General features: G+C 30.1%; 1 protein-coding gene across 1 annotated transcript in view; it reads left to right on the top strand.

Moving 5' to 3' along the window:
• The window catches only part of LOC147073788 (UNC93-like protein), a 234,143-nt gene that overhangs the window by 175,563 nt on the left and 44,138 nt on the right, over window positions 1-14,442 (top strand). The window contains exon 8 of the mRNA XM_085944800.1: window positions 8,683-8,823. Within this exon, the coding sequence (XP_085800926.1) occupies window positions 8,683-8,823 (141 nt within the window). The remainder of the gene's footprint in view (window positions 1-8,682; window positions 8,824-14,442) is intronic.

The following is a 14,442-nucleotide window of genomic DNA, read 5'->3' as shown; positions in this document are numbered from 1 at the left end:
GATTTTAAGTATATATTTTAAATAATAAAAACATATTAGGTACTCGATAAAATTTTAAACTCAGACCATTTCGTGTGTATTTTATTTATATTCATACCGTCAAAATTATACAATATAATAAGCATACCTACATGAATAGTATTATTCTTCTACATCCGTTTTTCGCCGCTTTAATAATTAATGAAAGCATTTTCAACGTTTTAAACTCAAAGTAAACATAACTAAATGTCTGTATGTAACGCAAAATCATCCTTCCGGAGTATGATTTTAGCACAACAAAGCCATAAATAAATATAGAATCCATGCCCGAAATGTTTGTTAGGGAATTTATTATATTACCAACATTTATAAGGCCCACCATCATTGAAATTCGAGCTTACACTTATCCACATTCAAGACCAATACGTTTCTTATGAGTTGAAACACCTGTTACATTAAATATTTATATTCACGGTATCCCTCTAAAAGCTTTCCGTATTAATGACTCACGGCAAGGGAATATTGTATGAGGACTTTTCCGGTTTTTTATCATGTTTCTTTTATTTTTATCAGTTCAATTGCATTTACGCGAATGGATCGTATTATGACGATTGCATGAATGAAAATAAAAATACATTTTCCAGGCACTTTTGTGAATTTAATACTTACCTACATACATAATATTATACCCAGAGTGCGATTGTCTATGATGAACTTTAGCTTCCTTAAATGTTATATAATACTACAGGCTATTTTTGGCAGTCTTTTCTAAACTGGGGTTCAGAAAACAATTCAGAAACTAAACCATGGTATACCAATAAAATGCTAAATAGGGAAACAATCGTCACAATCAATTGCTGCAGAGCGGACCATTATAATCTTGCATCATCCCTGGCTCGCTTGGCTATAATAAATGACCCTGGGTGCCGGTGCGGAAGTGAGACTGAAGATGTTAACCACGTAGTTTGGCAATGTTCTCTGTATGACACGCAGAGACAGCGACTTCTTACAAACAAAACTTAACAAAAGTACCAATTGCCACTGGATCTCACGATATTTTTGGCTCGGCCAAATATCAAGGCGTTTCAGTGTGTCCAAATGTTTTTGAGTGAGTGTGGCCTACAAGTTTTAACTGTTTTTGTTCTTTTTCTCTTTTTTTTTCCTCTCCTGTAAATTTGTATTGTAATAACTGTATGAGTAATTATTGTAATAATATGTATTAATAGTGTATGTTAAAAAGTAAAGCTTAATAAGACTCAATTGAGACTTCGGAGCTTTAAAACAAAATCAAAACGTCATCTCAATACTACAACTAGATAACTCTGGTTTGGTCATTGTTGGGAAAAAGAAATTTAAATTTCACTTGATTAACTTATATCTAGACTAAAGTTATTATTATAAATAAAAATGAAAAATTGTTCTCGTTTAATTGTGAACAATTAAATAATGTTCAATTGTATGAAAAAATACTGTAGATATATTATTTTATTTATTTAATGCATTTATGGTTTTAAAGTTATCTAATATTTTCTAAGACAAAAATAATACAACTTATGACTTGCCTAGTTTTATCATATTGTAGAGAAGGAAATGTAGAATAATATTCAATAGCTTACTCAAAAACAGTGAATATCAAGTTATCTTGTTGTAGTATTGAGGTGACGAAAATAATAAATGGTGACAAATAACAATGATTCATGCCTTTTAGATCCAGTGACTGTAGTTTTAGGATAATTATATTAAACCTCAATTCTGCACCATTGGATGCTCAGAAGTTCAGTCCCATGCGACATTTGTTTTTCTTTGGAATAAAAAACGCGGCTATAAATCGTTGTTCTCATTGCTCAATGAATACGCAAAATATTTATCAGAATCACACCCGCCTTGTGCTATAAAGAATTTTCCATTGTTCTGGAAAATTAGTTTTATAGACCCTGGTCGAATCCAAATTAGCAATACCCGATGGTAGTCAATAAGGCAATTTTCACAGCCTAAACAATAATTCCCTTTGATTTTGATTGAATTTTATTTTTTTTTAGTACTTATACGTCCCCATAATCATCAGGTATACCTGTAAAAATCTACCTTTAATTAATTTCCAATCGTAGAGAATATTAAAATTATACTTATTAATTTTTCATGTTATGTTTAATACAAAATAATGTTGAATTATATGTAAGATAAATATGATATCATTGACATGCAATATAAACAGTATCAAATTCCACAAGTGTATATAAAATAGAATATGAATTCAGCTATGTCGTCTATCAAATATGCGCCCATTTTAGACAAGTGACAGAATAGTCGATTCTCACGGATTTGAACTCCACTTTTGGCAAAATCACATTTTTTTAATATGTGTTTAAAATAAATATTCACCTTAAGGATTTATCAGATTACTAACAACCATTTTTGGTAAGTAATATGATTTTCATACTAATTTCTTTAATTCAACTATATTTAATATTATACTTCACTTAGTATCAAATAATTGTGTTTTATATACCTTTTAATAATATGTAGTTATAGTATGTTTTAAGCTTTTAATCACAGTATCTTGAATTTCAAAATAACTGGTGAGTACATAATGTGTGTTCTTTCTGCTAAATTATGCAATAACTTATTATAAACGTAGTAATCTTAAACATATTATAGAGCTTTTCAAAGTTTAGCTTTTCAACACAAAGTTCTTGGTTGATAGTTATGTATATACACTATAGTTTCTTTGATATATCATTTTAAAGCCATTTCAAGTGAGTTGTGAAACGAGCTGTGAATAACTAGCAATCATTTCTCATAAACAAAAATTTGCTAAGACACTTAAGTAGTTGTACACGACCACCAAGATTAACGTTGAATTTTAGTGTTAATGCTAATTATCATGTTAATTAAATAGCTAGACATAAAATATTATCCGTCTAATAAGCGTCAAAATTATAATACAGCTTTTCAAGAAAATATGACTGTTCATAAACGATGTGGAATAACATTAGGTAAACGCTTTGATACTTAAGGCGCTAACATAATATGAAGTGTTAAAATAAATATCCTATTAATGGAAGTGCTTCCTTTTCAGGGGTTTCAAAGTGTTCATACAAAACCTTCTCAATTTTCTTTAACACGTTAGCTCCCGCAATTTGGTGTGCCCGAAAACGGCAGCTGCGAGAATACCAATAAAAGAAAGTGCCAATACAAAGATCCGTATCAAGTGTAACCTAGTGCACAGATTTTCACTGCAAAGTTGTTTAGTAGAGACCTAGAAAGTTTTAGCCTAGGCTCGTATTTGGTGGAGGTATTGGGGTAAATGTTTTAATTAAATTGCATGAACGTGACTTAATAAAAAAGGTTATTACCTTTTTGGCATGTAATTATACAGTATACACTAATCTAATTGCATTAATAACTCTTGGTAACAAATATTTTTAAGACAGAAATATCCAGAGAAAAATATAAAAATATCTACAACAGATAGAAACAAGAAGAACTTTTTCTATAAATATAGAGGCTTATTATTTTATATGAAAGACTTTCACTCAGTGAAACGGATGGATAAAAATATTACGAAAGCTAATGATTGTTAAATCAGATGCAAGTCATTCTAGAATAATTTCTATCTTAAATTAAACTTTAGTTATTTAAGAAAATAAAACATTATATACACAATATAACAAATCAAAATTCAGGAAGTTCACAACATGAGATTAATATTACATTGTTTTCTTAAATAAAATAGAATATATATATATATTACTTACTAGAGTTTATAATAATAAGGAAAATTAGTTAGGTACCTACGTATTTTTTTTGTTTTTTTTTGACACCAACAACTGTATTGTATGATATTATTCGGTGCCCTTATCTTAAGAAATTTAATCTCTTCGAGTGAATATCTAAAGTTTAAACTATAATTACCATGAGAATAGTGTATCTAGAACCATTACTGAGATATCACAATACAAAACAAAACAGATAAACAATCAACTTGATGACACGCTATTATAATATAACATCTGCGAATCACTACGACATCACTTACGATGTCCTTTGTCTGCAAAACCACCGCATTGTCCTTTAACAATCCTTCTCTGACCGCTGGGTTTCCACTTTGTTGTGAGTAAAGCATAGATATCTCGGCAATAAAGATAATAACGTCCCCGTCCTTGCAGAATTAAGTAAGTCATAAAATATTAGTTCCGAGAAATCGAGATTATTTACTTTGCCTAATGCAACAAGCCTTGAAAACTGAAACAATATTCTTAATGAAAACAAATTTTACTTTTAAATTTATTAAAAATGTGTAGTTTCTGCGATTTATATAATTTATAAATAATAAGTAGGTACTTACCTATACTCATAAACTAGCGTTGTTTATCATTTAAGTATAGCTATTAATTTCAAAATCGGTTACTTCCATATTACGCCATTTTGAGTCGCAACTGAACTGCAAAAAAAAATTTTCCTTATGCAAACATATTATTAAATATTTAATTATAAAAAAAAATTGCGATAAAAATATAGTAAGAAAATTACTTAAAAGTCATTTAAATTAATATATCGGTAACCATATTTAAATATTGTCGAAAACAGTGGCTAATTAATGAATATAAACGACTTTGCCTTCTACCTCAGGTTTAATACTATTTTACTAACAATCTGAGCTGAATTTTATAGTTTATGAATAATTTATTTATTTATTTCTTTAAGAATAAAAAACATTGTGGATATAACAAATCTAAATTCAAGGCGTACACAACATGAGATTTACATTATAAGTCAAACATTACCCTCACAAGAGAGAAGAAGAGAATACAGAAAAAATATATAATAACAATAATAATAATAACAAAAAAAAATCAAAACATACTTAGGTACAATTTAATACAGAAAATTATAATTTTTGAAAATAAAAAAACATTTATAGAGAAAAATATAGTTTCAAAAACAAAAAGGCAAAGTACCTACATCATTGAAAATGTTTATGTCTTCAGGATGCGCATTTACTAATCTTGCACCCTTCGCTAATGGTGCCTGATAGGCTTGACACGAGGATACGGTTCCAATCCAGAATAAATCATGGCTGCGACCACGTAGGTAATTGACAGGCGCATGTAAATTCAAATTCATTAGTACATCAAGATTGGAAACCATCCATACGATGAAAAAGTAATTTGAGAACCATTATCAAAAAAACATCAAAATACCTTTATAAAATTGGTGGTAACCGAAAGTAAAACAATAGCCTAATAATAGTGTAAATTCCATTTTTTTTTCATTTGCTTCTTCAATCTGGTGGAGATTTGGGCCCCCCAACGAAGAGGTTTTATATAATTTTTTTACAGATATAGATGTTAGCCACTTTCTTAATCTATCAAGTCCATGTTCTAGGTCCAAATACGTTAAAAACAATATATTAATATTGCCAGATCCAGGATTCGAACCCGTGACCTTTCATTTAGCAAGCAAATAAGTTCCCACTCGGCTATCGCGGGTGCTTTACATTAGTTTTCATAAATAATATAATATTTTATAAACAGTATTTTTAAATCTAAACCTACACTGTAGCATAAGTGCAAGGTATCCAACCAATGTGTACTATCAGTGCTCTAGTATACAATTATTATATAAAACCCTATCTAGAATTAATTAATACAGGAGATATCCCAAAGATAGTGCTGATTCAAAGTTGTATAGAAAAGTGTAGTTGTACCTAGATAGAGGGTGAATACTATATAACTTTATTACTTTCTCATACAGTTTCGTCACCTGAGATGTCATATAAAATTGAATTACGACAAATATTTTATTGACAATTTTCTGTCTAGAATTTTTCTTTTTATGACGGCAAAAATACAAACAGGCAAATATAATAATATGTTTCTAATGGATATATTGGTTAAGTAACTCGATTTCGCAAACAAATTGCACTTACTAAATTCTGCCGGTAGGACGATAGACGGTTATTATGAAATAATAGAGGTGGACATAGAAGATGGACTCAATAGTGCTTTTAAATTATATTCCTCTATTGTAGGCTGTATCGTTTCGGAAGTCCTAACAAAAGATGGCTCTCGCATATTCCAAATGAAGTACGAAACACTTCTAATTGCGCTTGTGTTCATTATTTGTTCCTTTAGTTAATGTTACGTAGGTTGAATGGGACAGTGATTTGTCAAAATATCACGACATTATATTTCATCGGAAATAATCTAATAAGGTTATATAATAATATTACTTTGCCTGAATGTCACGATGTTTACTTAATCAGAAATAAGTATAAGTGTCTCTAAATAGTAAAATAGGTATTGTTTTTTTTAATTAACAACATGGTAGTGTAGACTCATTCATCATCATCTACATTCTACACTGCAATGCTATGTTGGTCTTTGACATCTAAACTTCTCCACTCTCTTTTATCTGCCGCAAGCTCCCTGCACTACAATAACTCCATAATATAATATAATGTGTATCTTTTTACCATCAGACATATTGTCTCTCAACCCTCATTACAACGTTTTTATTATTTATTAGCTTGTATTCTTATTTGTCCGGTGGTTGTTTGTCCAGTACAAATCTTGCAATCGATTTTTAACTAACTTTCCGACTAGCTAGACATTTGAAACTTTTAGAATATATTAGAACACGATGCCAATGCATTCTTTAAATACTTTTAACCATCTTTAAGCAGAATTGAATTAATTTTCAGTTAATTCTTTTTTTGATGGAAAGTTATTAAAAAGTAAAATACTATTATTGGTTACTAGGGGGTGGTCCTAGCAACAAAATTATTAATATATACGTGCGTTACTATGGAAATCAAAATATGTCAAAATGAAATTTCTGTAACCTATGTTTGTTTGTTTTTTATTTACTTTATATCAAGTACAAGTTTGAGCATATTGAGCATAATAATTCAACAGAAAATTTAAAAACGTTGTATATAAGAAGTTCTTTTTATCTTGTAATTTATTTTCATTCAGCTCTACTGAGTCTATTGCATCACTGGCCTGGTCAGTCTGCTGAAAGTCTCGGCCTTGTCAACACGCGTACTAATGTTACCTTTATTGTATACCTTAAAAAATAATATAACAAATCCGGATTAAACCATTTGTGTTTCTCTGATAAGATACTACTGATGTCTCTTGAGTGGTGGGTGTCCTCAATCTTTGAGACATGGCCTGCTCAACGGGAGTATTCAACGACTGGCGGATCATTGTACAATCCATATAATTCGTGTTTACTTGCCACATATCGAATACGGCTTCGAATCACTACTCATTGAGAGATCTCTTTTTAACTTCATAAGCATTGATTAAGAGAAATTAGACTATTGAAGCAAAAAAACCTGAATCTGAAAAGAAGCCCACAGATATGTACATAATTTTGTATTGATTGGCAAATAGTCATCACTAAACGAGCATTTACAGTAATAATTATTCATCTTGGAAATTTAAGACAAAATCCAGATAACACAAATAAATTTAATAAATTGTGTAGTATAAACATGGCATTTATATTTTAAACCACTGCCATATTATCTAGTGACATGATAAATAATTAAATATGTTGCTTATAGAAGGAAAAACGGTTATTTTTTGCTGATGTAATAAATAATCTATGAAAAAAATATCGTGGGATATTTTTTTCAACTTTGCAGAAGACTTTTAAATATATAAACTGTGGTAAAGTCTCAATTACATTTTGCAGGTTAACCAACTACTCGTCGATGAATTTACTCGCTGCTATGAAACGCGCTTAAACTAATAACGTTGTCTAGTTAACTCGTCGCTCGCGTGGCTACTCCAAGTTAAGCTGAAGACTATGTTACTTTTATTTCTCGCTACCCACTCGATATTTTCTGACGAGACAAATTTCTTTGTTAGTAGTCGCCAAAATGACCAAAAAAATAACTTTTGCGGGAATTCTTGTTGTCCTAGCATTACGTCACAAATATGGGTAAAAGACAAGATAGGAAAGTTAGTAAAATATAGTGCATCCAATATTCATCGTTTTGTTTTATATTACAGTAAACTTTATTAAAATATAATAATTAAATTACTAAACAACAAATGGAAAACAACGCGATACAAGCATGGAAGCAAAGAGTTTTTCTTGTAATATCTAACATTTTTAATAGAGATCTAGTATGCAAAATACGCATCTGACGTATGGCGTCAAATCTAACGATTATCGACATCGCAAACAGCTTAAAATTTCTCAGAAGGGAATAAATTGTACACCAATTTGCTTTTAAAATCAACATGCTGTTCCATTGGACCTTACAATATCTTACCAATAAATTTAATTCATGTATTATTTGATTTAAGAGATGACCAAGTATTGTGAATATATTATACTATTATTTTTACCATTTTACCATGTTACCAAATTAAATAAACACTATTATTACGGACATGATTTATTGTTGCAATCAGTAGTGATCTATTTTTTAATGTTTTTTTAATATTTATATATGTACTGAAATATTTTCAAAAGTTTGTATTTTTAATAAAGAATAAATTAATCTTGTGTATATTCTGTGTTAAATAAAAATAATTAAAGTCATTCAAAAAATACTAAAAAATAAAAATGATTTTTAGTTACACTCCTATTACGTAGTGTAATATCATACTTTTTGGTAGTATCTTTTAAAAAATATAAAATAATCTTGTTTCTCACCATTACTTTATATCATTATTACAGTCGTACGTGGCGTGCGCTTGGGGCATAAGCAGAATCGGATTCGTAATGATTTGCTTCGGAGTGTTCAACGCAATTGCTGCCATGGCAGCTGGAGGCATTGTTAAAATTACAGGAAGATATCCCGTCATGATCACTGCTATGGTAAGTACCTAATTAAATCTTGTTAATGTGATAATCGCGATGGCATAATGATAGAACGTCCGTTTCTAATTCGTGTACATACTAAATCCTCCTGAAACATAAAAGAGATATACATATATTTTTTTTATATATTTTATTGCAAAATTTGTATCTAACGTATGACATTATAATATATTCTAACATTTTTTAACATCGTAAATAGCTTCAAACCTTTCATAATATAAGTACTAAAATATTGTACCAAAGTTACTTGAAAATTAGCATGCCGGTGATTTTACCTAATATATTATCATCATCATCAGCATCAGCCTGAATCTATCCACTGCTGGAAGAAAGTTTCTTCAAGCTGCTTCCACTTCTCTCTATCTTGTGCGTTGCCACGTACTTCCGCAGAACTTTATCATTTTATCGATCCAGCGGCCTCTAGGTCTACCTAGGTCTACTCTTCTACCTCTTGAATATCGCTGGATGACTAAATTTGTTCAACGATTATCTTTTATTTCTTCGAGCTATGTGCTATGAGCTTTAATAAAAATGTCACAATAATGACATTCTTTTTACCTTGTTCTATCCTATGATCATAATATAGTTTATATAGTTTCTGGGATTGAATTCTGGCTCTAGCAATTTCAGGTATTATTTTTAAATGTGTATTTAGTACTTCAATGGATCTAATAGGTTGAACAATAGTGGCTAACATTTATTTCTCATAAAAATCTAAAATCATCTTACAATCAAACATGGTTATGTAATAAAAAGTTTGATAAACGTACTACATATCAAAAAAAACTATGGCCTGATAAGAAAGGAGAAAACTTAGGTAGGCCATCATCCAGTAGTGGATCGACAATGGTTAGTGCTGATTATAATGGCGTGGCTTAAAATAATGTATATTATGCATTCTAACAAGGCCATCTCCAGTCAAACATCTGCACAAGATTGCAATTTCTGAATGGTCTTCGAATACAATTAGTAATTTGTTTGCAATAAATAAAGATTTTCTATGTACGTAATTAACGTATTACCATTTATTTTCAATACGAAATAATCATCATTTTCTACAAACAGTGTACCATATTACATACGAATTATAAGCAATAACTTGCACCATGATCGAAATTCACGGTTTCATTCCACGGTCTGAATATAATGGGTCATGGTATTATAATACACAATAAGGATAAAATAGCATTAAAGATTTTTTACTAACATAATTGGACATAATTATGCAGAAAGTAGCCAGTCCACAAAAAATAAAAACAATTAGATATGATATAGATCAGATGTAAGAAGGTTTTCACTACGTTATGCTGAAAATAGCCAAGCCGCAAAAAATTATTCTTGAATACTATTTACAATTTTACATTTTACATACATTTTTAATACCATGTTATTGCTAAAGTGCCACTACCTCAGCTCGACATTATTGTGGACTGGCTACATTCTGCATAACTACGTTCAATTATTATTGAAATGTAACTTTTAAAAATATTACTAACTAATGTTTTACTCATCGCCATTCAAAGTATTTAGTTACATACATACATATTAAATCAGCTTGGAATTTATACTACTAAATAGTATAACTAGAACTGGTTCTCTTTTAATAAATCCTAGTAACTGTAAAATGAATAAAAATTGTAATTAATATTTTTTTCATAAAAGACTGAACCGTGAATTAAGTCTACTATTCCCATTTAATCCCACATTAATACGATATCATTTTCATGAGAACGTTGTGATAAAGAATTAAAATATTAAAACGAGTCTCAAAGAGAGAATTAATTTTATATTATGTAGAACATCGTAGCTTTTTATGAGACCAGACAGATTTTAATAAATAATCACAATGTAAGACCCCAATACGTACGTACAGAGTAATTACTGTAAATATTTTATGGCGCCTTCAACCTGCGTAAGTAATTTAAACCGAAATTTTGATTTATGCAATGTATAAATTACCTACTGGTGTCCGGAGTTAGGCTTCACTAGACGCCTTTGCCACTTTTGACGAATATGTTTTGAAATTATACAAAGTCAACCTTTATTCCTCTCCTAGTCATTGGGGACATGGTATATGTTGTAATAATAATTGCTTAAAATATTTACCCACGATGGCCGCCCGGCTTAAGCATCGGCCTATAACCCAGGTTCGAATCCTGGGTCTGGCAAGTATACATATTGTTTTTAAATTTGTGCATGAGTCAGAGTATGGACGTAATAGGTTGAGTAAGTGGTTAAAATCCATTTCTCGTAAAAACAAAATCTGTTAATAATATTATGATCGTATTAGGATTGGACATGGTCGGAAACTTATACTGTATTTTTATAACCATATGCAATCATAATAAGATCTCTGTGGAGGCACATATGATCAGATTTTTCTTTTTACGAACAATGGATGTCATCTACTTGCTCAACCAATTAAGTCCTTGGTCTCTGACTCCAAACACAAATTAAGAAACAATATGTATATTTTCCAAAATCAGGATTCAAACCTGGGACCAATGGTATTAAAACTCGATGCGTATGCCGATATATATATAGCTAAATATAGGAATAAAATACAAGAAAAAGACACTAAATTGTACTTTAAAATAATTATCAATGATCTCAATCAAACATAAACCATTTGATTTTGAACATTCATTTTTTTGCTGTTGTCATATTATGAAGCATTAGTAAAATGTACACGTTATTTTAATGTTTAAATATTTTAAGCTAGATATCTCAAAATAAATTATATTATGTCAATGATAAAACAAAAATTTTCAACAACCTCAATTTGCAATCTCTGGCGATGGCTGACAATCAATTACAAAATTCATTTCATTATGATAAAATGGCATCGGTAAAATTTAATAATCTTTGCTTAATATAAAAACGTTTTCTGTTTTTTAATACAATAGATTGCGTTTTAGGTTCATATTATTATCAATCTCTTGCGTATGGATTATAAAAAAACGTAAGTACCTAACATTATAAACCGGGACAAAAGAACAAACTGCCCCGGACGCTGTGACCCATCGAAAAATCGGGACGGTATGGTATGTCTATACTATACCTACATTATTTTCTATCTATTTCACAAAGTTTTTATTGCCTTGTATTCTTGTTTGTCCCGTGGTTGTTTGTCCAGTACAAATCTTGCAATCGACTTTTAACTAACTTCCCGGCTAGCTAGATATTTGAAACTTTTAGAATATATCAGAACACGATGCCAATGCATTCTTTTAATACTTTGAGCCATCTTTAAGCAGAATTGATTTCATTTTCAGTTAGTTCTGTTTTGTATGAAAAGTTATTTCAGAAATATCTGTAAAAAGTAAAAGGCTATTATTGGTTGGTAAGGAGGTGGTCCTAGCAACTAAATTATTAATATATTACATGCGTTACTATGGAAATCAAAATGACATTTCAGTATTCTATGTTTGTTTGTTTTTATTTACTTCATATCAAGTACAAGTTTTGGCATTTTGAGCATAATAATTCAACAGAAAATTTAAAAACGTTGTATATAAAAAGTTCTTTTTATCTTGTAATTATTTATGTATTTATAGTTTATTAATTATTATTATTATATTATTAGCCCAGTTTATTAACAATATGTTTTGAAAGCATAATGTTTAATTGTTCATAAAACTAAACGGGGTTAGGCCGCCGAAGGTAACTAGAGGGCGAATCCCCACTAGCATATTAATAATAATAATAATACTATATTCGTCCTAAATATTGGAAATTAATCATATAATTTAGGATGTCCATAGTACGTCCATAATATACCCGTAATATTACTGCATAGTTAACATGACCAAATGATGTTGTTTGTTCAACGCGTGCGTCATCTTGTATGGCTGTGAGATATGGCATTTTACCAAGCTTCAAATGTTTCAATTTTTAAACTTTGAGAATCAATGTCTCTACCGAATCTTAGGAGTAAATTGGTACAATCGTGTTATAAACACTCGGTTTTGTCACCGTGGCCGACCCTCCCTCAGCTTGCAGTGGTGTTACAAAAACTATCCATACACTGCAAGTCTTACATCGCGGGAGGCGATAGATTGAGGGAAGTCACGTGACATTGTACTTACCATATGCGCCAATACTAGGGCGTGACATGGTGAAGTAAGTAAGTAATCACATGACAAAATATTTTCAATTTCTGATTTTGTAAATATCTCTTTATATCTCATTACGTAAATTAAAAGTCTCATATTATAAAAAAAACTGCGATTTATTTTTTTATTATAGCATGCACTTTAAATTTAGCAATAGAGCTGTGACTTTTTGTAGATTTCAATCCAGATTTCACCGATAGTTTTCACTTCTACCGCTGACTATTCAAATGACAGCCAGATCTCTTTTTATGTTTCATCTGCGTATAGGTACACATTTTTATTAAGCGGGGATATTAAACAAACCGTTTTATTTCACTTATAAGTCTCTCTGATTTGAAGACATAATAATATTTTGGAGTTCTACTAAGAGGTCATGAAAAAACATACTTTTAGACAACGTAATAAACGGTCTTATGAATTTTAACATAGAGCAAGTAGCATACATTCTGAAAAAAAGTTATAAGTATATGATTGTTTTCTTTCGTTTTAATCTTCATGACTGACCATCAATAATAGTGCCAAATGCTATAACAACTTTATCAATATATTCCTATTTTCTACAAGCTTTGTGGTGGATACTATGAGTTGTCAAGTAAATATCTTCATATGGTTCTCATCGGCATTTTGATGAACGCTATTTCTCAAGAATCACCTAAAACGACGCAGTTATACGGAGGTCAGGCTCTCACTTATGGATTATAACTTTTATTAAAAATATCAACTTCCATAGTAGTAATATTGCTCTATATTATTTATTACATGGAGTTTAGTTTGTAATGAACCATGGTTATTTCACCCTTTGCATACATATTTAACCGTTCCTTTGCGATTCTGAAAAAAAAATCATCTGTTTTATCTATAAAAATAAAACTATAAAAAGGGCATCAAATCTTAATTACAATCATATGAGTATTTTCATATAATCTTGCAGCCTACGAGAAGGTCGATCATAAAGTCAAACTGAAATCTGACCGATATCTATAAATTATATGTATTTACTGGATAATACCATCGATTTTTAAAATAATAACATTTTAGATGTAATAATATGACGATGACGAATTGAACAATATCTGAAATATTTGCAATCAAAAAGCTTACGTCACCTAAAGTAACATTATAGCAACGGCTGGGTTAATAAAATACAAATCTTTAGGACCAAATATCTCAGTAATAATCTACAAAATATATTCTGTTATCCAAGGTTACTGTTCTTCTATTTATTCTTCCAATGACACTATAGCTCAAACCGATCCATGGCCTTCTCGATTCATTGTCTTTAGTCTCAAGTATTCTCCTATCAGTCTTCCATCATAAGCTGCTCAGCGCTCGAAATGGAAAATTTTACGAACCGGAGCGCTCGATGATTTTACAAAAATATTAACATAGTTATCTAAATTTATGAGTATTTTATAAAAATAAGTGTTAGGTTTTTTTTGTTCTATGGCCGATCTAGCTCAGACGGTCAAATTATTTTCCGACGAGATTTTATTAATCGGAA

The sequence above is a fragment of the Rhyacophila brunnea genome, unplaced genomic scaffold (genome assembly GCF_057557595.1).
Source record: "Rhyacophila brunnea isolate RB1 unplaced genomic scaffold, BYU_Rbru_1.0 scaffold_17, whole genome shotgun sequence".
Classification (NCBI taxonomy): Eukaryota; Metazoa; Arthropoda; class Insecta; order Trichoptera; family Rhyacophilidae; genus Rhyacophila; species Rhyacophila brunnea.
This window is presented reverse-complemented; position numbering and strand designations above follow the sequence as displayed.